The 22,558-nt window shown below is 63.8% G+C and overlaps 2 protein-coding genes across 2 annotated transcripts in view; both read right to left on the reverse strand.

The window, feature by feature from the left end:
• Positions 1–1,277, reverse strand: part of KIF21B (kinesin family member 21B) — a 38,615-nt gene extending 37,338 nt beyond the window's left edge. The window contains exon 1 of the mRNA XM_039883537.1: positions 929–1,277. Coding sequence (XP_039739471.1) covers positions 929–969 — 41 coding nt within the window. The 5' untranslated portion in view covers positions 970–1,277. The remainder of the gene's footprint in view (positions 1–928) is intronic.
• A 9,510-nt stretch (positions 1,278–10,787) lies between these two features.
• CACNA1S (calcium voltage-gated channel subunit alpha1 S) overlaps positions 10,788–22,558 on the reverse strand; it is a 41,592-nt gene continuing 29,821 nt past the window's right edge. Inside the window, exons 27-41 of the mRNA XM_039883644.1 lie at positions 21,650–21,778; positions 21,422–21,487; positions 20,921–21,012; positions 20,216–20,375; positions 19,305–19,432; positions 18,335–18,431; positions 17,983–18,085; positions 17,035–17,136; positions 16,615–16,739; positions 15,229–15,357; positions 14,223–14,503; positions 12,849–12,913; positions 12,028–12,119; positions 11,694–11,837; positions 10,788–11,558 (exon numbers count right to left, since the gene is read on the reverse strand). Of these exons, the coding sequence (XP_039739578.1) occupies positions 11,307–11,558; positions 11,694–11,837; positions 12,028–12,119; positions 12,849–12,913; positions 14,223–14,503; positions 15,229–15,357; positions 16,615–16,739; positions 17,035–17,136; positions 17,983–18,085; positions 18,335–18,431; positions 19,305–19,432; positions 20,216–20,375; positions 20,921–21,012; positions 21,422–21,487; positions 21,650–21,778 (1,965 nt within the window). The 3' untranslated portion in view covers positions 10,788–11,306. The remainder of the gene's footprint in view (positions 11,559–11,693; positions 11,838–12,027; positions 12,120–12,848; positions 12,914–14,222; positions 14,504–15,228; positions 15,358–16,614; positions 16,740–17,034; positions 17,137–17,982; positions 18,086–18,334; positions 18,432–19,304; positions 19,433–20,215; positions 20,376–20,920; positions 21,013–21,421; positions 21,488–21,649; positions 21,779–22,558) is intronic.

The raw sequence follows: 22,558 nt of genomic DNA on the forward strand, positions 1-22,558 counted from the left end.
CTCTGCCCTGGGGCAGGGAAGGGGAAGGTTTTCCATAGCCATCTGTGACCGGGTCTGGAGTGACATTCCCGGGTTCCTGGAATCTGGGTCACCTATCTCAGAGACCCACCCTAGACCTGGACCCCAGACGACCACGCAGTCACACAGCACCCTCCCGCCACAGACCTCTCACAGAGAGACAGACCCAAAACAAAAACGGGGTAGGGGGAGGTGGCGTGGTCTCCACCCAACAAAGGACTCCGACGGCTCAACTTTGCAGGGTTTCCTGCTCGGCACCTCTGAGCCCCTCCCAGCGGAAACCCCTAGCCGCGTCCTCGCCCCGCCGCGGGGTCAGGCTCGCACCTCACATCCCAGATAAGTCCCCGCAGCCCTCCCCGCTCCATCTTATCCGAGCGCCTGAGCATGGGGCCTGCGGCACACTCTCCCGGCCTCAGACACAAACCCCAGGGACACCTCCCGCTCTGTCCCCAGGCCCATCTCCTCTTGGGACGAGACCAGTTCTCTGCCTCCCCACGAGGAAAGGCACCGTCCCAGCCTTGCCCTGATCTTTGTCTGCGGTCGGCGCCGGCAGGAGTGTCGCCGGCCCGCGGACCCAGAGCGCAGGGCCGGCCGGCTCGCGCGGACGAAGGGGATGCTCCCCCCAGCATCCCGCTATGAGACAGCAGCCCCGTGGGGAGCGAAGAGGAAACACACAGACGGTCGGCCCGGGCCAGGGCTGGGTGTGAAATACCGGATTTCCTTGTTTATTCGATTTTCTGATTATTAAGGGCTCCCAAGAGGGGCCCGAAATTACCACCCAAACAAAGCCACCTTCCAGCAGCCCGCGAGGCCCACGCGGCCCCTCCTCGGGGAGCGAACGCTCCGGACCCAGAGGCCCCGCGCCCACACGACACAAAGCCCGAGACCCCCGCGCGCGCGCCGGCCCTACCTGACGGCCACCTTGACGCAACAGTCCCCCTGGCCGGCCATGGCCGTCTGGCGCCAGGGTCTGGGCGTGGATCAGGGGCGGGGGTCTGGGGGCCAGTGCCCCAGGCGGCGGCAGCGGCAGCGGCAGCGGCAGCAGGAGGCGCGGGCGCTGCAGGCGGAGGGGGCCGTGGCGGCTAGAGGTGACATGCTCGCGGGAGCAGGCGGAGGGTCACCCGCGGCCGGGGGCGGCCCCCCGGGGCTGGGCCCGCGCGCCCCCTCGTGCCATCGGGCGGCAGCAGGAGCCGGCTGACAGCGCGCGGACCGCACGGTACCCGCGCGCACACCTCCCTCTGGCGCGCACCGCCCACCTCGCTGCCACCCGCGCGCACCGCCGCGCGGACAAAGGGGGCGGGGGCCGGCCGCGGCCTGGCCCCGCCCCCAGCCCCGCCCCCGGCGCGGCCACCAATCCAAGGCCCGAGCCGGCAGCAGGGCGGGGCTGCGGCCGTTAAAAGGACGTCTTGGCGCGCGTGCGCCGGCGTGCTGGGGCCGGCGGGAGTGGCGGATCCCGGCCGAGGAGGGTCGCCCGCCCAGCAGCCGGCCGCGCCGCAGCCTCGAGGGGACCCCCCCCCGGGTCATAAATGAGGAAACTGGGACGCAGAGAGGGGAACTGCCCAAGGTCAGAGCGAGTTAGTGGCTAAGCGTGGGTAAGAACCTAGGTCTCCGGCCGGGCGCTTCTCTTCCCAGCACCGCAGCGATTCGCGGCTGGTGTTTTGAAAACACCGGGAAAGCTCCGCTTCTCTGTTTCTCCGGTGAATCTGCCCACCTGCTGCAGGAGATTCTTGCTAGTGTCTGACCAAGACCCCCTCCTCCTCAGCCCTGCGGCTTCTTACAGCTCGTCTTCGGGTTGACTCCTGGCCGAGCCCCTAGTCCAGACGGGCCCCGCCCTCCTGCTCGACCCCTGTGATCCACCGATGGCCCCACTGGGCCGCAGGGGCAGAGGGGCGGTGTGGGAGGCCTGAGCTGCCGGGCGGGGGAGCAGCAGGGAACAAAGCGGGCACTCAACTAGGGGTATCTGGGTGGGGGCTGGGAGCAAGGTGGGTGGGGAAGGGGGAAGAGAGTAGCCGCCTTTCTATGGGCATAAAGGACAAGGGGGCCCTGGGGACTTTAAACAGGGCCCTCATGGAGGAGACCAGAACTTGGAGAAGCCCCTTTCCAGTCCACCTCTCCCCTGGTTGAGCCCAGGCACCTCCTCTCTGTCCCCCAACCCCCAACACTGGGGCCATTCCCAGGCCCCCTCACCAGCTGTCCCTACCGCCAGCCAGCTAGCTCCCTGCCCTGGCCGGGGCCCAAGCCTAGGGCCCAGCTGCAGCTCCAGATGTGAGGGAGCTCTCTGGGGGAGGGGAGGACGGGAGTCTGGCGCTGAGCCTCTTGCGTCACCCTCAGGTGATGAAACCGCGTCAGAGGTTTTGGCAAGGGTGTGGGTTGGGGTCTGAGGGTGCATCTGTTGGTGCCACCCTCTCCTTCACGCACCTGCCCCCCACCCCCACAAAGATAACTGCCCCATCCAGTAGCCGAGATCTCCCAGTAGGTCAAACCAAAAACAAAGATCATTTCAAGGGCAAATCAACACCCGCCCCCCATCCTGACGAAGAGGGGTGCAGGAGCAGCACCAGTTGGGGGTTGGGAGGGGGCGAGCCGGTTCCTGCGCCCTTCGTCGGCATTTGGTCCTGGGGCTAGCGGGCCACCCTCCCAGAGTAGGAGGGCAGCAGAGGGTTGAGGAGTCAGGTCCTGGGCCCTCTCTCCCCATCCACCAACCAGAATGAGAGGGAGAAGCGGACCACGTTTACGGACCATCTACCTGAACAAGGGACCTCACTTCATTCTCGTGACCTGTGAGCCAGGCTTTTTAATGCTTCAGTTTCACGTAAAGGGAAACTGAGTCTCACCCAGCACACGAGCAGCAGACCCGGGATTTGAACTCGTGTGTCTGGTTCCAGCCTCCCCAGGTCACCCCCAAGCAGCTGCCCAGGGGAAGGGAGCTGGGCTGGCGCAGGCTTTTGTGCCAGGGGTGGCCCTCCGGGATGACAGGCTGCATTCTGCAAAGCTGCTCTCCCGTGACGACTCTGGGGCTCAACTCTGGTTTCCTGCCTTCAGGAAGTCCCCTCTGACTTCCGAGAGTGGGTGACCCTTCTGACTCATGGTTTCTCTGTGCTGGGAAATGGCGCCAGAGTCTCTGCCCCTGCCTGCACCCCCCGCACCCCGCCCCATCCCGCTAGGCCACAGAGTGTTGGTCAGGAGGGGCACGGAGCACAGGGGCTGGAAACTCGGGCCTCCTGGAGATCAGGGCCTCCGGTCAGCGAAGCCAGCCCCTCGGCAACCCCCTCCTGGGCCTCCCGGAGAGGCAGGACAGCCAAGGCGCTGGCCCCTGACTCCTGGGCATTGCTGCCTGGAGTGAGGCGGGAACTGGGCACCGAGGTCAGATGGGGCCCAAGAGGCAGGAAAGGGCTTCACCGCAGCGTGGATCTGGGTCGGCCGGGTCGGAGGAAGCCTGGGACAGCCCCTCAGTCCCTGTCCAGCTTCAACACAGCCACAGCCTCCTCTCTCTGGGTCGTTGCCACCCCCTCCACCTCCTCCCAACCCTCCTCTTTCCTCCCTCCCCCCCAAACCCCGCGTTGGCAGGGATCAGCTTCCTGTCTGCATGCCACCCCCAGCCCAGCCCTTTGCTCTCTGCCGGACAGAAATGGGTGCTACCCCATATTTGGCCCTGAGTCCCACTCTTATCCTGAGCCGAGGCCCTTCCCCCAGCATCTTGGGCCTCCATCGCTTCTGACAGGAGCTGTGGGCGTCTGGGCAGATGGGAGCCTCGAGTCGTTGCTGGGGGAAGGGACCCTCTAAGGCAGAAGCTCCCATGCTAAGGTAGTTAGAACACTCAGCAGCGGCTTGGGGTAGCCGTCTGGCCCAGCTCGCTCAGGCACGGCCCTGCAGAAACAAACCCGAACCCCCGAGAGATGCCCGTGGGCCCTAGAAATGTCTCCAGGGGTGCCCTGACCTTGAGGCCTGTTCCCTTCAGGGTCAGCACCAGAACCTGGCGTTTGCAGCAGCTGTCTGAGCTTCGACCTACAGCTCTGGGTGGGAGGCCCGCAGTTCTGGGCCTGTAGTTCTGACCCCCAGCCCGGGCCCAGCAGCTGTGCCTGGTTCCGTGGGAGACGGGTCTCGGCCCATCCTGCTGGCCAACGACGGTCCAGCCACACCCTCAGAATCTGCCCACCTGGAGACAGAGCCCAGATCTGCCCGCCAGCAAGAGCTCAGGACCCCAGAGAGGGCTGACTGGGGTGCAGATTCTGACCCTAGCTCAGGCGCAGGCCCGGCCTGACTTCCTCTGTTACAAAGAAGATGGACTTAACTGTAGAGGAAACCAGAATTCGTTATAAATAGCGAGGGAGAGGAAAACTGCTGTGGATTACGAACACCCACCAGTCTGAAAAAAACAACCTATTTTTGGTTTCAAATATCACCGAGGGTTTAATTAACACTTCACATGGCCTCAGACACGGGTTCTCTGTCCACTCCATGCCAATCCAGCCCTGGGGCCGGAGGCAGGAGCGGGCGTGGGCGGTCCTCAGGTCCTAGGACCCTGGAGTGTGAGGGAGCTGGAGGTCATTTAGGTCAACCCCTCATTTTCAGGTGAAGAAACTGAGGCCCAGAGGTGGAGAGACTTGTCCAAAGCTGCACAGGAAGCCAGGGGCTGAGCAGGGACTAAGTCATGGTCCCCACACTCCCAGAGCAGGGTACCCCACAGCGGTACGGTAGGAGCGAAAGGCCAAACCCCGAGATCAGGCTACAGGCGAGATTCCAGTTCTGGTAAAAGTTAGGTCTGTACAAATTAACAAAAGGAGGCCCAGGGGCCAAAGGGATCAAATTCCAGCCCTGCCACTGGCCCTGGGCAGGATGCGCCTGCTCCAGGTGTGGGCTCCCTGTCCTCAGGGCGGAGGGGGCCACGCTCACCTCACTGTGGGGACTGTCACCAGTGAAGTGAGGCCACCTGGTCAAGCACCAGCCCGGGATAGGCATCATCTCCTTCGCATTTCCACGGACCCCCTACCCCTGCCTCAGTGGCCTCTGTCCTCTGTCAGACAGAAGGGTGACTTTGTGACAACGTCCCCTGGCGGGTAGGAAGCCTCGGAGGTGAGTGTCCAGCGCCCAGCGGCCATTGGCCCGGCGAGGTGGAGGAGACCAGTTCACAGGGACTTGCCCAGTGTCCGCTGGCCGCTCTGAGCTGTGGCCCTGGAGCCGGGGTGTGCTGACCTCTGCCCCGCCATGCGACAGCCTGGTCTTGGCCCCGGGGGGGCCGTCTGAGGGCACGTCTAAATTCTACTTTCCATCTGATTTCTGTCCCATGCGCTGCCCTGGGCCGAGGACGTTCCTTGATTTTTCTTGTTCAATCCCCACGACAGTCTCTGAGGTGAATACTCTTATTGTCCCCATTTTGCCGAAGAGGAAATGGGCTCAGGAGTCCCTTGGCTAGCATAGCAGTCACCAGTGCCGTTGCCGTTCGCCAGATACTTCTACTCTGCCTCGGGCTTGGGCAGGCTGCCTGGCCTCACTCTGGTGTTCGCTGTGGCCATGTGGCAGACTCTGCCCAAGGTATGGATGCCACAGGGCCCGAGCACTGTCTAGGACTCCACCTGCCCGTCTAAGACACACGGAAGCCCCTCTGGTTCTGATCTGGGCTACCTGGAGCCCGACGGGCAGGTGGGAGTGTAGAAGGTAGAAGCGCTCTGCCTCCACCTCCCTCCATCCCCCGTGCCTGGGCATGACTGCCCCGTTCCCAGGTTGTTGGGTCTGGGTCCTGACCAAGTTAAGCGTGGTTCCTGTTACCCCCTGGGGGCTCAGGGCCTCAGACACCCCCTGGGAAGTCATTGGAAAAGTTCCAAGGGCCTTTGCGTGCCTCTGGCCCTCACTTGCCCAGCAAATGGCCCTCGCACTGGGTGTTGGCATACACCACGCTGACCCCCCAGAGACTGGCCGCGTCCTCTTCCCTTGGGACTCGTTCTGAACGTTGTACTGGGTGTGTGCCGTGTGCCTCAGACCCATCCTGCCATGTAGTGCTCGCAGCGGCTCTGGGAGGTGGGCACAAGATCTCCCCGCACGACAAAGGACACCGGGGGTGGCCCAAGGTCACACCGCAGCCATGGAGCAGGGCTCGGACACGCGCAAGCCGGTTTCCTGTTCCATCCTGTGTCGTGCAGTGAGGACAGGGGTGGGGCGGCCTGGCAGTCACTAGGGGAGCCCCCTCGGTCACCTGCCTCCTAGGGCCGCACAGCAGCTGGAGACACCCCAATTGTCCGTCCACAGAGGAATGGATAAACGAGCATATCGTGCCATGGAATACTATCCATTAAAAGGAATGAACCGTCCACACACGCTACAGCGTGGGTGAGCGAGGTAATTATGCCGTGTGGCAGAAGCCAGCCTCAGGGCACACGCTGTGTCATTCATGATTGAGTGCAACCATGCTCTCGTGTGTGCAGCAGAAGAAGTGAAAACAAAGTATAGGGAGGGGCGGACGGAGAGATTGGCGAACAGGCACAGGAATTTGGGGGGGGGTGGATAAGATCTGTGTTACCTTGATGGTGGTGACAGTTCCACGGGTGTGTAAATCTGTCAAAAATAAACTGCATTGTGAATATGTGCAGCGTTTCGTTAATTATCACTCAATAAACTGGTTTGGAAAAGGTAACTTGCTCCATCTTTGCTCAAATGGGTGCAGAGTGGCTGGCGACTTATCGTGGGTCACTGAGATAATTGAGTCCTGGCCACCTAAGGACATCTGAGCCCACTGCCCTGCCCCATGTGGCCCGCGGGCTTTGTTGCGGGACAGTGGTGGGGAATTGGGGGGCGCGGTGCAGAGAGAGGCAGGCAGGGAGCCATGCTGGGAAGGCTGCAGAGAGGGAAAAGCTGAAGCCACAGGCCTGGGGACGAGGGGGGAGGGAGGAAGGGGACGACACCCTCCCTGTCCCTGGTGAGGAGGAGGCCTCCAAGTGAGCCCTAGGCAGGGCCCCTCCTGCTTCACTGCCGCCTTGGTGAGGCCCTCCCGCTGAGTGAGGGAAGGCAGAAGCCCCCCGCGAGGAGGTATCCCTCTCCAGTCTCCAAGGACGCATCCCCCCCAGACTGTAACAGGTATTCCCCTCAGCCAGACTCCGCAGTGAGCATGTAACCCTTTGAAAATAGGAAGAGATGCGGAGGGAGGACGGAGATCACAGCGGGAGGGGGGCGGGGAATCGCCCCGGATTAACCTTGTAAGTGCCAGTTCCCCAAAATGCAGCGGGTTGAGGGTTTCGCGAGACAGCAACGCACGCCGATGCCCCGGCAGAGCGTGCCCCATCTCATGGGACGATTTCAGGAGAATTTCAAAGGCCCAGTGACCGGGACAGCCTGCATTGGCCTGAGGTGACATAATTGCTTGAAAAATTAATCTGTGTCCTCTCCCCAAGCCCTGTGTTTCCTGACATTTGTGCCAGCTGGTGGAGGTGACACTTTTCCTTGGGAGAATCGGGAGGGGCCTGGTGAGGATTCTGAGAAGCATAAAAACTGCTTTTCTCTTTAGCTTCTAACTAGGTTGGAGGACCAGGCAGAGCAAAGAGCTTCAAGTCTTCACCCAAATTAGAAAGAGCCCGGAGGGTAAGGCCCATCGCTCATCTCCCAGCCCCGCCCTCCCCAGCCTGACAGGGTCCCTTGGGCCGAGGTGGGGTCCCACGCCTTAGAGGAGGTTGACCCCCGAGATTTAAAGACCAGATGTGGGCAGTCCTCCTGGAGAGATAGCCAACCTCTGATGGTGGCTGGGCCCCCACCTGCAGACCAGTCCTCTCAGAGGGGACATTTCAGGGATGTCCGTGTGAGCGTGTCCCCACCCCTGACGTCAGTCTGCAGCTGCCCGAGGACAGCTCCACTGGGATGGGGGGTGGGGACCTCCACCCTAACCCATTGGTGTAAACTGTCTCAAAGCAGAAGTGGGGCCCTGCTCCCCAGGGGGCAGTGGCGGTACTAGGGTGGCGTTGGACCTCATCGTAGTAGGTTAAATGTTATAAAATTGCATTTTTCAGACAAAAGGAATAGAATATTGGCAAATTTAAATGATTCAATCTGACACACACTGTTTAGGAGTTCACTGGGTGCAGCCCCTTGCATTGGTGGACCTCCCTCCCTGCCTCTCCCCCGCCCCCTCCTCCTTCCTCTCCCCCTCGCTTCCCCGCCCCCTTCTCTCTCCCTTGCAGGGATACAAAGTTGATAAACTCCCGGCCCTTGAGACCCTCGTATACATGGAAAAGGCAAACTGTGAACTCCTAATTATGACACAGTGTAGCAAATGCCATGATAAAAGTTACCAAGCATTACAAACGCACTAGGAAGAAGCAACTATGTCACTTACGGGGCTACCATAGAAGGCTTGCCAGCCGGGCTGTCCGGCTGAGCCCCACAGGCTGCTGGGGAGCGTGGACCCGGAAAGCATGGCCTGGGCGCAGGTGGCACTGGGTGGGGTGTGGCTGGGCTGGGGACCGGCAGGGTGTGGAAGGGTCTCGGGTCAGCTTAGTAGGGGATGAGGTAGGGCTTGGGGTCAGGGGCTTTGCCCTGCGATCCCCACAATAATACAAGACTCAGCAGCTCGGGCATCGCGTCCGGCTCCTGTCACACACCGGCTTCCCTGCTCCTTGGCCATGTGACCTCGGGGAGCTCACCGAGCCTGTCTGCATCTGTGTTCCCGTCACAGCGGGACCGGCAAGGATCGCCTACTTTGTAGATGGCGTTGAAAAGGCTTAATGAGATGCTGCCGTCGGGCACTTCGTGAGCTGGGCTTGACGAGTGTCAGCTATTGTTCCGACCCGGGGAACAGGTTGGAAAGAGTCCACGGCGCCGAGTGGGGGTGGGCTTGCTCCAAGTCCAGCCTTCCCTTTGCTGCTGGCCGCCTGCGCCTTGCTGAAGCGTGGCCGACTCAGTGGCGCGGGGCGGCCGCGTCTCTCTCCTCCTCTGGGTCTCGGTTTCCCTCGTCACCACCTCGAATCTCCTCCCGCGTTCATTCTGCTTGAACAGCACTCAGTTCTCCCTTCCCGATCCCTCCAAACCCCGGGTCTGTGCCTGCGGCATGCCCCTCTGACAGCCTGGCACTGTCAGCGGCTGTTCAACACCAGAATTATGATTTTGCTCCATGTATTTATGGCCAATTTATTTTAAGATGCTTCTATGCCTTGGTTTACTAAACCGGATGTTCCATTCCATTTAGAAACAGTTGTATGGCAGAGGAGAAAGGAGTGACAGAATCGGAAAGCTTGGGGACAAAGCCTAGCTCTGCCACGTACCAGCGACCAGAACTCACCTCTCAGCGCCTCAAGAAAATGATAGGACCTTGGTGCGGTAGGGAGAGTCACCTGGCACGATAAGCCGTCAGCCCCAAGGCAGAGTGACATATTATCAGAATCAGATGCCAAAAAAATGGGGGTCAAGGTCAGCTCTGGGTTGGCCGTGCCTTCCATAGTGACCTGAGGCGGGAGCTGGCCTTCTGCCCACGGCAGTCTGCGGGAGCCGCCAGGGCCCGTGAGAGGCGGAGGCCGAGGGTCCAGCTGCCAGCTCCCCACAGAGGCCCAGGGCCTCTGAGGTCGGTGCTGTCTCGTGTTCAGCGTCTGACCTTCTCACTAGCCAGCACCTGACAGAATCGAAGCCATGGCTCCGTACCAAGGGCCGGGTCCTTACATCGTCACCCTCATACCCTCCACTGCCCCAGGGGCAGAAATCGTTGCCCGTGTCACAGGAAGAGCGGAAGCTTAAGGTTCTGGGATCTGCCTGACGTCACAGCCTGGAAGCGGGAGGCGGGGGCTGGGGCCCAGACGGGCCTGGATCCCAAGGCCGTGCTCGTGACACCTGCAGAGCAGCCTCGTCCCTCCCGCGGAGGCACCAGCACCACAGCCCAGAGCTCCAGCCGCTCCGGAGATGGTTTTCCAGCATCCTCCATCGGAGCCCCAGATGGGAGGGCTCCCCGCATCCGCACCCTGGCAGCTCTGCACCCGTCACCCCCACCAGCTGCACCTGCCCCTCCCTGCAGCTTCTCGCCCCCAACCCCAGTGGCTGGGCCCCGAGTGTGCAGAGAACTGGCAGGGAGAAGATGGGGGTCCAGCATACGCTGCTCCTGGCCAGTGCCCCTGGTGACAGGAGGTGGCCCCCAGCCCCTGTGGGTACACAGTCTATCAGATGGTCCTGCTGGGAGAGGGGGATCTCTTATCCCAAACCTGTCCCCAGGCCCCCTGGGTGCTCATCCCCCACAATCCGCTCCTACTAGGCAGGAGATGGAAGCAGGAAGCTCACTGGTGGGGTGACAGGGGCTGAGGGAGAGACCGACCTGTGTTGCTCTCTAGGGGAGGCCAGGCCTTTGCTGGGGGGTGGGGGGCAAGTTCCGGTGCTGAGGTTTGGGGAGACAAGGCTGGAAGGAGCTGCACTGACCGCCCAGGAAGCTGTGGGGACAGTGGGGCAGGGCCCCGGCCTGCAGTGGCAGCCAGTGAGCCCCTGCCTGGGCACTCCGCACTGGGGAGGCAGCCAGGGAGCCCTGGGGCGTGGCAGGAGGCCGCTGGGGCACAGTTACCGTGGCAACGGCCAGACAGAGCGCTCTGGGCTAAGGGGAGAGGAGGAGCGGAGCCAGAGTGGGAAGGGGCTGTGCGGGGTGTGAGGCCACTGCCTCCCGCTGGCTGCATGACCACAGGCCAGCACAGCTGCTGTCTGCTGTCACCGCGCCCCATCCAGAACGTGAGCCGCCCCCACCTCCGAGGCTGCGGGGAGGTAGCAGCGCCGTGTGTGCAAGCACATCGTAAACAGAATGTGGCTGCTCAGGGGGGCGGGAGCCCGCTGACAGGCTCGGCTGGGGCGCTGGCTGCAGAGACCTCAGAGAAGGGACCTCAGGAGCACCCACGCTCCCCACAGCGGCCTCCCACCCTGCAGAATGACAGGCCGGACGGACCCCTGTCCTCCCCCGCGCCAGGCCCCCAGCCCAGGGGCAGGAGCGGGGCGGGGGGAGCGTGAGTGGGGGCGCAAGTCCCAAACAGGACACAAGCGGAGGCCAGGTGCCCGTGGTGCAGGCCTGGGGGCTTTAATGCTCTGCTGGTGGGAGTGGCCGGTGGCCGTGACGCTGGACGCTGGACTGACCAGGCCGGTCCGAGGGGCGTTAGCGCCTCTGTCTGGTCAGGGCCGGTGAGGGGGCGGCCTGCCGGTCGGCTCCCTCCTGACCCGTGCGGTGGTTCTGACGATCCACTTAGCTGCTGGAGGGGGCGGCTGCCACAGTGGGCTGGCCTGCGCTCCGGCCACCCCGTCCCCAGCACCGGTTGTGCTGGCTCCCAGCCCAGGCCGAGGCTCTGCAGGCTTCACAGCCTGGGTGGGATTAGGGTCTCCTGGGAGCCCTGACACTGGTCCAGGCTGCCCAGGGAGGACCTGAGGCTCGGGCCGCCCAGGGCGCTGGCCGTGCCCACAGGGGATTCTCGTCCCCTCAGCAGCTCTGTTGCGGCCACCTCCACGTCCTCTGGCTCCATCCGGCAGGCATCTGCCAGGGCCTGGCCTGTGGCCGTGACGAAGCCAGCATCAGCCGCCAGGGCTTCCAGGCCCCCTCGAACCAGGGCCTGCAGCGGCGACAGGGGTGGGGGCTTCTGGGTGCTGCCTCAGGGCCTGTCCACACTGGCCCTGCCCTCTGCCCACCCGGTCATCCGGGGCCACCGTGAATGCAGCCCACGGCCCTGGCCCAGCCCCCGCCTCACCTCCTGGATCAGCAGGGCCGTGGCTGGAGCTGGGCACCTGGAAGGGCGCTCGTGGGGCCAGCTGCTGCGGGGGGCATCCTCCGGCAGAGACCCCGGCGTGGGGGGCCTCCTGGCCTCGGGCCTGGGGGGCTCCGCCCTGGAGTGCTGTTGCAAGTGCACAAAAGCAGAGACCCCCCGGGATACTGGAGGCGCTGGGACCCGGGGAAGCCCACTCTTCCGAGGAGCCTCAGCCAACACCCACGGGAAGAGGCGTCCCGCGGTCTGGTCCCCCTGCTATTGGCAGGAAGTCACTGCCGCCCTCGCGCTCAGAGCTCCCCCAGGCCCGGCCTGGTACCTGGTGGGGGCCAGGAGCCGCCTGGGCCCTGGGCATCGCTGTCGGTGTCGGCCATGCTCTCTGCTTTTCCACACGGGACTCGCTGCGGGGTGCTGTGGGCCACGCGGGGAAGCAGGGTGTGAGCTGGGTCAGCCAGCCACACCCTGAGACCCTCGGGCTGGGGAAGGCACCCTGGGGGCTGGACACGTGCTGACGCCCAGCCGGTCCCAGTAGGTCGTGCTGCTCTGGCTCCTGGACCCCGCCCCCTCTACTCGCCCTGGCCTCTGTCCTTGTGGATTTGGGAGCAGGGACCAGGCCAGAACTGTCAGCTCTGGCCAAGCTGTTTGTCTGTGTGTGCATGTGTGTGAATGCGAGTATGTGTGTGTGTGTATGTCAGTGTGTGCGTGAATGTGTGTGTGTGAATGTGTGTGAATGTGAGTATGTGTGTGTGTGTGGCAGCCAGTGTGTGTGTGTCCAGTGAATGTATTAGCCAGTGTGTGTGATAAGTGTGTATATGTATGTGTGTGAATGCGTCAGTGTGTGGCGGAAATGTGTGTGACAGTCTGTGTGTGTGAATGTGTGTGTATCAGTGTGTGTGTGAGTTTCCCCTTTCGCCCTGCACACACGTCCCCCCCACTCACTCCGTCACCTGGAGGGCACCCTGCTCCTCCGCCTGGATGAGGGGCTGGACCTGCCAGCTCCCCCACTCCGGGCCCAGCTGGGCCCCACCGCGTCAGGCTCCCGCGTCCGCCCTCCCAGCCCGGCTCCCAGCTGTCAGGGAAGGGCCGGTCCCCAGGCCTCCGGGAGGAAACTCAGTTGCTCCGTGCGCTGCGGACACTGACCCTGGGCTCCTCCTCTGGCAGCGGGCACCTCCGTCTCTCCAGGGGACTCCCTCACGTGGTGGACACTGAAACGGGGGCGAGGTGGTGACGCACAGCAGGCCGCGAGGGGTCCTGCTGTCCTACCCCTGTGGCCCACACGTCCTTCCCGCTCCGGGTCTGGATCGTCCTCTGTGGCGGCCGTGACTCAGGGATGGCACCCTGCCGCCCTCCCCAGCCACTCAGTCTCCGGGAGGAACACGCACGCGCCCCGCCTCCACCCCTCTGCTGGAGGTTGCTCCTGGCGGGGGTGCTGTCCCCCCCCCCCGTGCACGCCAAGCAGCCCCGCCCCAGCCTCTCGGCCTTGGGGACACTGGTGCTCAGCAGCGGCCCACAGCGGCTCCGCTGGGAGCTCTAAGGACTGGTCGTGGCCGCGTCCCACTCCGGAGCCTGCGCTGAGGCCCAGGCACGGCCATGCTGACGGCTGCCGAGACGGTGCTGAGCTCAGTGCAGGCCTTTCCCGCTGGTGGTGAGCCCCACGCGTCCCGGCTCTCTGTGATGACATGGTCCTAATCGTATCACATGACAGACACGTCCCCCAACAGGACGCCAACCCGTTCAGGTCAGGGCCCAGGTCTGATGATTCTGTCTTTCCCCAGCACCCTGGTCACCCGGGCACAGCGTCCCCAGCACCCTGGTCACCCGGGCACAGCGTCCCCAGCACCCTGGTCACCCGGGCACAGCGTCCTTCAGGTGCGGTTGGGTTCCAGGCTCTCTGTCTGGAAGTGGGTGCGGGCGGCTCCGCCATGGGAAGTGGCCGCTCACCGGGTTTCTGCCCTGCCCTGCCCACTCCCAAGGGCATGGGACTCAGCCTTTCCAGCCAGAGAGACCTCAGCCCCTGGCCCCCGTCTAGAACAGAAGCTCTGCCTGGCGCTTGGTGCTGTGACGGTTGCTCGGAGGCACCCCCTCCCCTGCCCTGTTGCTTCCACGACACTGATGTGGGCACAGGTTTGGGGTTGGTGAAGGAGGAGCCACCCGGCACAGGGGACCTCCCCGGTCCCCACATCCACGGTGTCTTGCAGTCTGTGCTGCGGCTGACGGTCCCTCTCCTTCCACCCCAAACGTTCAGTAGGTCTGGGCGCCCAGACCTGCGGCAGGCGATGGGTGAGGTATCGCCCCGCCCCGCGCTGGCGCCCCCTGCCGGCCGCAGGAGCCTCTGCAGTCTAGACCCGCCCCTGGCACCGAGGTGCCAGACGGACCCCAAAAGGCACCAATGCAAGAAAAGGACTCCTTGCATATTTCAGGGTACCCCCTCCAGAAAAGCCTGGAACCCACGAACCACGCCTTCCCATTCCTGCCCCAGAGCCCCCACCCGGGACGGGCGGTGGCCGCCACTACCTGGAAAACAGCCGGCGGCTGCCGTGGCTGCTGCTGCCGCCGGCAGCGTTGGCGTTGGCGTTGGCGTTGGCGTTGGCGTTGGCGTTGGCGTTGTTGGCGTTGGCCCGAGCGAGGGGGTTGGCTCTGGGATCCGGAGGGAAGTCCTCCAAGAACACAGGCGATTCCAGCTCCTCCATCTCTATCTCTGCAAACTGGAGGGGCCTCTGGCTGGCCATGGCGGGGGACAGGGAGTTGGTCCTTTCCAGGAAGTTGTCCACGGGGCCAAACAGGCCTCCTGTCCTCTGGGGACAAGGAGAGAGGACAGGCTGAGCACAGGGGTGGGCAGTGACTGTGCCCTGGGCCCACGGTGCTGGGAACAAGCAACGGCTCCGGGAGACGAACCCCGTAAGGCCAGAGTGGACCGGACCGGGCCGAGGGGCCAGAGAAGCGACCACCCCCTCGAGAGTCCTCATCGCTGGGGTGGACGGGACAGACCCACGGAACTCTAGGAGACACAGACATCCCAGTGGGCAGAGAGGGGGGCGTGGGCTGGCAGGGCGTAGTCCCGCCTCTGACGCGAACCTGCCAGGTGGTACTGGACACCTCAGATCCCGTGTTTGGGCCACATTTCCCCAGGAACAGCCCAGGAAGGTTTAACCAGGTGGGCCCTGGGCCGTGCCAGCTCCGCGGCGTGAGCAGCACAGGGCACAGCGAGCGGCTGAGGACCCGTGCGACCGAAGCAGGAGGGGCACTTGAAAACGGGGGGCCGGAGAGCCGGGGTGAAGCGGGGTTTGGGGGACGGAAGGGTAGGACTCAGAGGAGGAAGGTGGAAAAGGTGTGTTACGTTCAACGCCTTGAGGAAGCCGGGTCATTGAGTCTGAGTCCCCGGGGCTGTGGGTGGTGGGTGTGTTCCCTGGTCATGTCCCCCTCCTGTGTGGCGGGGTTCCTGGCTTGCCTGTCTGGGGGACGCTGCTGCCCCCGTGCTGGATAGAACACGGGGTGGGGGGGGCGGCCACGCCCTGCGTACCCGGAAGATCCCCTCCTCCATCGCGGCCTCCACCATGGCCCTCTCCAGCTCCTCCTCAGCAGTCAGGTCTCCTGAGATTGTCCGGCGGATCACGGGGGCCGCCTCCTCCTCGATCGTCCTTAGTCCAGCCTGGGGACAGAAGAGACTCAGTGACCCCTCTGGTCCAAAAGGGGAGGCCACCCGCCTCCCGTGGCCTCGCTCATTCCCAGTCTTTGCAGTGGGGCTCGGGCTCCGGCTCCGGCCCCCACCCCTCCTGGTCATTCAATGTGCCAGGACGTTGTGCAGGCACCAGGCCCTGCTCTGGCCTCTGGGACAGTCTAAGCCCACGTGGTCCCGAGGAGTCTTCTCGTGACCTCGTGGATGATGTCATACTTTTTACTCATTACAGTCTTCTAGACAAAAGATCTCTTTTGATTGCATGTGCCATTACGATAAAGTAATTTTTTTTTTGAGCCGATAAAGTTCACATCACCAGCAACAGGACAAATCAAGACTCGTGTCACCCGATGGTTTGCAGTGAGAACTGCGGCATTCCGAGGTGCGGATCCTAAAGCTATTGCCAGAAAACATCACAGAAACCCGATCTGGCCTGCAGTCTTCGAAAGTGTCAAGGTCACGTCAACGAAAGACCAAGGAACCGTTTCTGGTGGATGAGACTGTAGATGTGACAACTACATGCAACGTGTGATTCTGGATTGGACTTTTTTTTTTTTTTCTAGAAAGGACATTATTGGGACAACCCGTGAAGCTTGTGTGGGGTAGGAAGGTGTCAGTGTTGGCGTCCCGGTTTTGGTGGTGGCTCTGTGGCACGTAGGAGAACGCCCTCGTTTGCAGGAAGTACACCTTACAGCGTCCCGGGCTGATGGGGCATCGTGCCGGGAATCACCCCCAAATGGTTCCAGAAAAAGAGGGGGAGGGCTTTGCGTTACACACGCAACTTTTAAAACCGTGAGTCGTTTCAAAGTAAAAATTGCGATCGAAATAAAATTTTGCACACACAGCTCACGTGCATGCATATATTCGAATTTATAACTCGTGTGCATTATAATCACACCAGAAAAACCAGAAATGAAAATCAGGTAAGACAAAGCTCTAAAAGCCTCAGCACACCCGGCGGCTCGTTTGAAGCGCCCCCGGAGCTCTGTCTGCTCTGGAGACTGCTGCTCCCACGTCCCCGGGTCCTGTCGCCCAGCGGTGGGGGGGTCCTGCTTCGGTTGAGCCGGCTTCCATCGTGGACCACCCAGAACTGTCGTCCCCTGTCCTCACGGCTCCCGGCTCCCTCTCTCCCACCGTGCCTCCATCACTGGCCCTCGAGGGCATGGAGAGGGCGCTCAGTCCTGAGGCCTGGCTCGGAGGCACGGTCCCTCGGAGCGCGGCTGGGCGTACCTGGATCTGTACGGTGTCCTTCTTGGGCCGATACCCATAATATTCCTCCTGGCGCTTCATGAACTTCCGGAAGTGCTCCTGGATCAGAAACGTGGCATAGAACTTCCCCACGGTCACCTCGTCATCTGCGGAGGGGCCCAGAAGGTGTGTCCTGAAGGCCGGCGGCAGCTGACACTGGGTTCAGAGCAGGGGCCGGGCGGAGCCGGGGCTGGGTGGCTCAGGCCGCCCTCCTCTCGCTGGCCTGGCCAGTGGGCAGTTTCCACCCTGAGGCTGTGTCTGCCCTGGTGACACCACGGCGTCTCTCCGGGGTGTTGACGGAGGGCCCGGGCCCCTCTCAGACTCCCAGCGGGTGCCCTGGCGAAGTCCCCTGTCCCCTCCCCCTGCTGCCTCTGGACCCCGGTCTCCCGAAGCAGCACCCACCTCCTATTGGTGGGATGACCTGGTCCAGGAGCTTCATGCTGGTTCTCTTCCAGATCTTCTTGATGATGGCCCTCAGCTCCTCGTTGGCCTGCTCGAAGTTACCTGGGGACAAGGGACAGGCCGGGGCGGCCCTGCACTCATGCAGGCCAAGGCACCTGTGCTTGACAAAGCCACCTCTGAACCCCTCACTCAAGAAACGTCGTTTGCTTTTGGGGCAGCTGCCGTGCTGGATGCTGGCAATGAGGGGAGGTCGTCCTTGATCCCTGGCAGCCGGACTGTTGGGTTCTGTGCTCACGCTCACAGGCCATGGCTCCCAGGGCCCGAGGGGCCGGCTTTTGAAGGCTGTCATCTCCTATGCTCCCCTCTTCCCCCACAGCTGTCAGACCCCCACACGCTGGGTCTACCCCGAGGACCCCAGGTGGCCTTCTTGTGCTCCATCTGGGCTCGTCCTGGACCCTGGGCCTCTCTCTCCTGCTCTGTGGCTCTTGGCCGCCTGCAGTGGTCCTGACCCCTTGGGGTGGCTCGGACACAGCCCTGCCGAGTGTGGGCTCGGGGACAGGACTGAGACCCCACCCTGCTCCCGCCAGGCTCGTCTTCCAGGTAGGTGGGGACCTGCAGGCTCAGTGGGACTCATGAGGACTCCATCAGCCTGCCTGGCACTAGCTCCCTCCCAGAGACGAACCTCGGGGTGCCCCCAGTACCCCACCAGCGCCGAGCTTCTGGGCCACAGACGCAGCTGTGTGAGCCGGTCCTTGTGAGCTCCGCTCTGTGCAGGAATGCAGAGCTCCCTTTGAGCCCCGAGGGGCACGAGGCTTCTGTAGCCGTGGTCTGCAGTCCCCCCTCTGCTTCTCCTGTGGCCCCTGGTTCCAAGCCTTAGCTCAGAGAACCGGGCAGAACCTGCTGCAGAAGCCGCCTCCCGAGAGGTGCGGGGCGGGGGGCGGGGCTCACCTTCCGTCTTGATCCTGAGGGCCGTGCGGACCAGGGCGAAGAGAGTGGCATTGAAGGTGACGGTGCCGTCACTGTTCAGAGGCATGTTCATGCCCACGAGGCGCTGCGTGGGGAGAGGTGGGCTCGCTGAGCCGGCCCCCCGCCCACCGGGCACCCTCGCCCAGTGTGAGAGCCATGGGCTGACCAGGACCCCCTCCAGCAGGGGCTGGACGGCCGAGTTCGGGGACATCATCGAGACCACAGGTCCTCAGGGCTGCTCACGTGGCTCACCTAGCCAGGCCCCCGGCAGCGTCCCCTCAGGCCCTGGGCCTGTCCTCTCCCAGGCCCACCCTCCCTGGGCAGCTCACGTTACCTTACATGCCACCCGGTGGGGGCAGAACTTCCCAAAGCCCAGAGGTGGCTGGATCCTTCTCAGCAGAGTCACCACGTCCAGGTGTTTGATCCGGCCCCTGCGGGAGCACAGCAGGCTGGTGGCCTCGGCAGCCCCACCCGGAGCGGCCTCCTGCTCAGGGGGCGGGCCCAGGGGAGAGCCAGGAGACAGAGGGGCTGCCTCACGCCCGCCTGCCTTCGGGAAGCGGAAGCCGGCTCCGTTTTCAGAGGACAATTCGCACTGCCCACCACCAGCACTGGGCTCTGTCGGGGCCAGGACTCCCTCAGATACGGGGTCTCTGGGCCTGGAATCTGGACCTCCTCTCCCCGGCTTTGATCCAGCTGGCTGGGGGCTCTCGGCTGTGTTAGTAGAGGGATTGAGGGGGGCGGAAGTCCGCCCACGGGCCGTCTCACAGGCATCGTGAGGACTAAAGCAGATAACGCACGTGGTGGCTGGCACCGTGCCCGACACCTGGGAAAGTCAGCAAACGCGAGCTTGCTCCCCGTACAGAGCGTGAGGCAGTGGTGCCCGCAGAGGCCCTGGATCAGGCGACTAGTGACGCAGAACCTGATCGAGTCGGGCCGGGGCCGGGGCCAGGGGCTCTGCGTCTTTATCAGGCTCCAGGCTGTTGGCGGGGACCACACTCTGAGCAGCCCGGGCCTGGAGCGTCTGCTGAGGCGCTGAGCTCCTGCCAGTGTCCACGCAGAAGCTGGACAATTACTTCTCAGCAAAGTCAAGGGGTGTCACTCGGGGGGGTGGGAGCTGTGGGAACCCCTCCGAGCCTGGAAACTCCAGTCCTCTGAGCTGGCAACTCGGGCTCTGAGGGAGAGGAAGCCCAACTGTTCCTATTGGACCGGAGAGTGACTTCCCATCGGACACGAGGACAGGGTCCAGGGTGGACGGGTGGGCAGTGGCGGCAGGGCCCTGCACGGAGCCCGCACACCGGACTCACTTGGCCTCCGGGTCGTACTCTGCCCAGATGGCCTTGAACTCGTCCAGGTGGTGAGGGCCCAGGATGGACCAGTCTCGCGTGAGGTAGTCAAAGTTGTCCATGATCACAGCCACGAAGAGGTTGATGATCTGTAAGAGGCGGCCGAGGGGTCCCAGTGTGGAAGGCGGCTCATACGGTGGGGGACGGAGTCCACAGCTTCCCCCGCCTGGGCCCTCTGGACAACGTACGCCCCCTACGCAAGCCGCCCGTGCCAGCCTCCACGCTCTGGCACGGATGGTGTCACTGCCAGGTGCTCAGGCCCCTCCCAGGGGGATGATCCCCTTCCTGCCCTCATGGGACTGCGCCCCTATTACTGCCGCTGCCTTTTTGTATCTACGGGGCGTCCCCTGGAAGTGCGGGGCTGCTGACATGCGGACCCCCTGGGGCCCAGCGAGCTCCGCCCTGTTTCTGTCCCCGAGCCAGAGCCTGGCACACACCGGACGCTCGCCCAGCCGATCCAAGTGAATGCGGGAAAGGAGAGCGCAGGGCCAAGGGCCCAGTGGCTGCTGCCGGTGGCCCCAGCGGAGCCTGGCTTTGGGACTCTTGGCCCCCTCGTCCTAGGAGGAATGGGGACAGCAGACGGCTGGACTGGAAGCCCTACCTAGTGAGGACGGGGCCTCGTTCAGTTCTTTTGGTCACGAATTTCTAACCAAAAAAAGGAAAACCTTTTAATAATCCCCCTGGGGCGCGAAGAAGCGCTCAGAAAAACAAGCCCCACCGAGGATGACGAGACCAAGGGGGCGTCTGAGCACGGCGTCCTGTCTCGCCCTACGCAGCCCTGCAGTGGAGCCCTGGAGGCAGCGGCTGAGCGGGAGGCAGCGGCTGAGCGGGGCCAGCGGCTCGGCCCTCCCGCCCGCGGGGCCGTGTCTCACCAGGAAGGCGCAGAGCATGTAGAAGCTGATGAAGTAGTAGTAGGCGAAGCCGGTGCCACAGGAGTGCTCCTCGCCGGGGGCGAACTCCGACTCGGGGTCGCACAGCTTGCCGTAGCTGCAGGCGAGCAGGATCTCCTGCCAGGCCTCGCCCGTAGCACACCTGGAAGGCGGGGCTCCTGTTGGCCTGTCCACTCCTGGGGCCGAGTGGCCTGGGGTTCACCTACTGCTCAGTGTGAGCTGGGCCTCTGCTCCACCCCGTGGGGACCACAAACAGGAGCTAAATGACAGCGAAGGGGCTGCCTGGCTGGAGCGGGGGTGGACAGCATGAGAGCTCTGTGCGGGCCCAGTGGAGTCGGGGTCAGAGGTCGTCGAGGCCTCACTGCTCCCCTGAGGGCGTTTGATCTCTGCCTCCTGCTTCTGGGGTGAGCCTGGGGGCACAGCCACACTCAGCTCAGGACCATCATTTGTGGGGCCCAGTGCAAACGAAGACACGGGGCTCTCCCTCGAAAGTGCTTTGTAAAGTGGCGTTGGTTGTGCCCCGCTGAGCAGAGCTGTCTGTCAGAAATGACAGGGGCAGCAGAGCCTCAGCCTTCTGTGCGCAGGGCCCCGTGTGGCCACAGGGGTCGAAGCAGGCAGCCAGCCCTGCCCCCAGCGCAGAGAGGGCAGTGGGGTCATAGGGGGGTGGGGCGGGGCAGGGGCTCGTGCCTGAAGAGCAGCAGCACAGCCTGCGGGAAGGTCTGGAAGTTGTTGTTCCGATTGATCTGGGTCCCGTCCACCAGGGCGATCTTTCCGAACATCTGCAAACCACGCAGGGCGGGCCGCTGACCGGGAGCCCGGAGTGGCCCGCAGCTGCCTCCCCTGCCCCCTTCCCACGCTCTGACCTGAAACCAAGGAGATCTGACTGTGTGTGAGGTCGGGGGAAGCTCTTCACATCAAGCCCAAGGAAAGTAGTGGGTGGATGAGCTTTTCTAAGGGCAAGCTCACCTGGGGACTGTGTGGGCAGTGGGGGAAGAGGGGGCTGGGGGGCTCGGATCACAGCCTTAGGCCTGTGGTCGGGACTCCGGGCCACTTCCACCTGCTCAGGCTGCAGCTGTCTGAGGACCCCCTGGGCTGTCAGGACGAGCCTGCGAGGCAGGAGGTCCAACCTCTCCAGGGTCCACTGATGCCCCCTCTGAGGGACCCCTCCACGCGGCCGCCACCCCTCACCTGCATGCCGATGACCGCGTAAATGAAGAAGAGCATGACGATCAGCAGGGCCACGTAGGGCAGGGCCTGGGGGAGGGTCGGGTCAGTGTGCAGGGCTCGGTGAGTCCCTCAGCTCAGCTCCCCCTGGGCTCCGCCCCTAGGGGCTCTGGGTGGGGGGGGAAGCGCAGCGGGCAGCGGGCGGGGCCGTCCAGCCCCCACCTGGGCGCGCGGGCTGGCTGGGCACCGCACCTGGAAGGACTTGATGAACGTCCACAGCAGCGTGCGCACTCCCTCGGCGCGGCTCAGCAGCTTGATCAGCCTCATGACGCGGAAGAGGCGGAAGAAGGCGCTGGAGATGCGGGCGCTCTCGTCTGGGTCCTGCGGGGCGGCAGCCCCAGAAGTCAGTCGGGGGGTGGCACCTCCAGGGCCGGGCGCGGGCGGGGCGGGAGGGGCAGCGTGTGTGCTGGGGGGATGTCCGTGGCCGGGCCGGGCCGGGCCGGTGGCGGGACGTCCGTGGAGGGCGTGGAGCGCAAGCATGCGGTGAGCTGGTGCTCGGTGCTCGGGGCGGAGGCTGCGGGGCTGCGGCCCGGGCCACCGCGCGCTTCCCGCTTCCGGGGCCTCCTGCCTCATCTCACCTGCTCCGAGGACCCCCCGAAGCTCTCCTGGCCCTTCCCCGAGGGGCCGCCCAGTGCAGAGGTTTCCCCGAAGCTCAGCTGCTCTGTGTCCCTAATTCGACCTGGCTCCTCCCCACCACCTACCCCGCACGCGGCTGTCCTGAGCCCGGCCAGCCGCTGCCCTTGTGCTGGCCTTAGACACCTGATAACTCAGGGAGGGGAGAGCCCCCTGCCCAGCTTCCTGTGTCCCCAAAGGCATTCCTCGTGCCTGTGACCTGTCACCAAGGTCCCATGCCTGCCAGCAGTCATAGTCCTCTGGATGTCCCCATGTGCACAGAGGGTGCCGGAGAGACCCCTCGTCCCGCTTCCCAGGGCTCTAGAAAGCCACTACATCCATGCACGGTGCCCCAACCCCGCCCTGGGGGGTTGCTCTGGAGAGGGGGCCCCATGCACCCACAGCCAGGCTTGAGCATGCGAGCTGCAGGGCTCATGCAGCCTGGAATTACAACGTTCCCGCAGCCTCCACCCAGGCAATACAGTCCCC

This window comes from Pteropus medius, unplaced genomic scaffold (assembly GCF_902729225.1).
Source record: "Pteropus medius unplaced genomic scaffold, Ma_sr-lr_union100, whole genome shotgun sequence".
Classification (NCBI taxonomy): Eukaryota; Metazoa; Chordata; class Mammalia; order Chiroptera; family Pteropodidae; genus Pteropus; species Pteropus medius.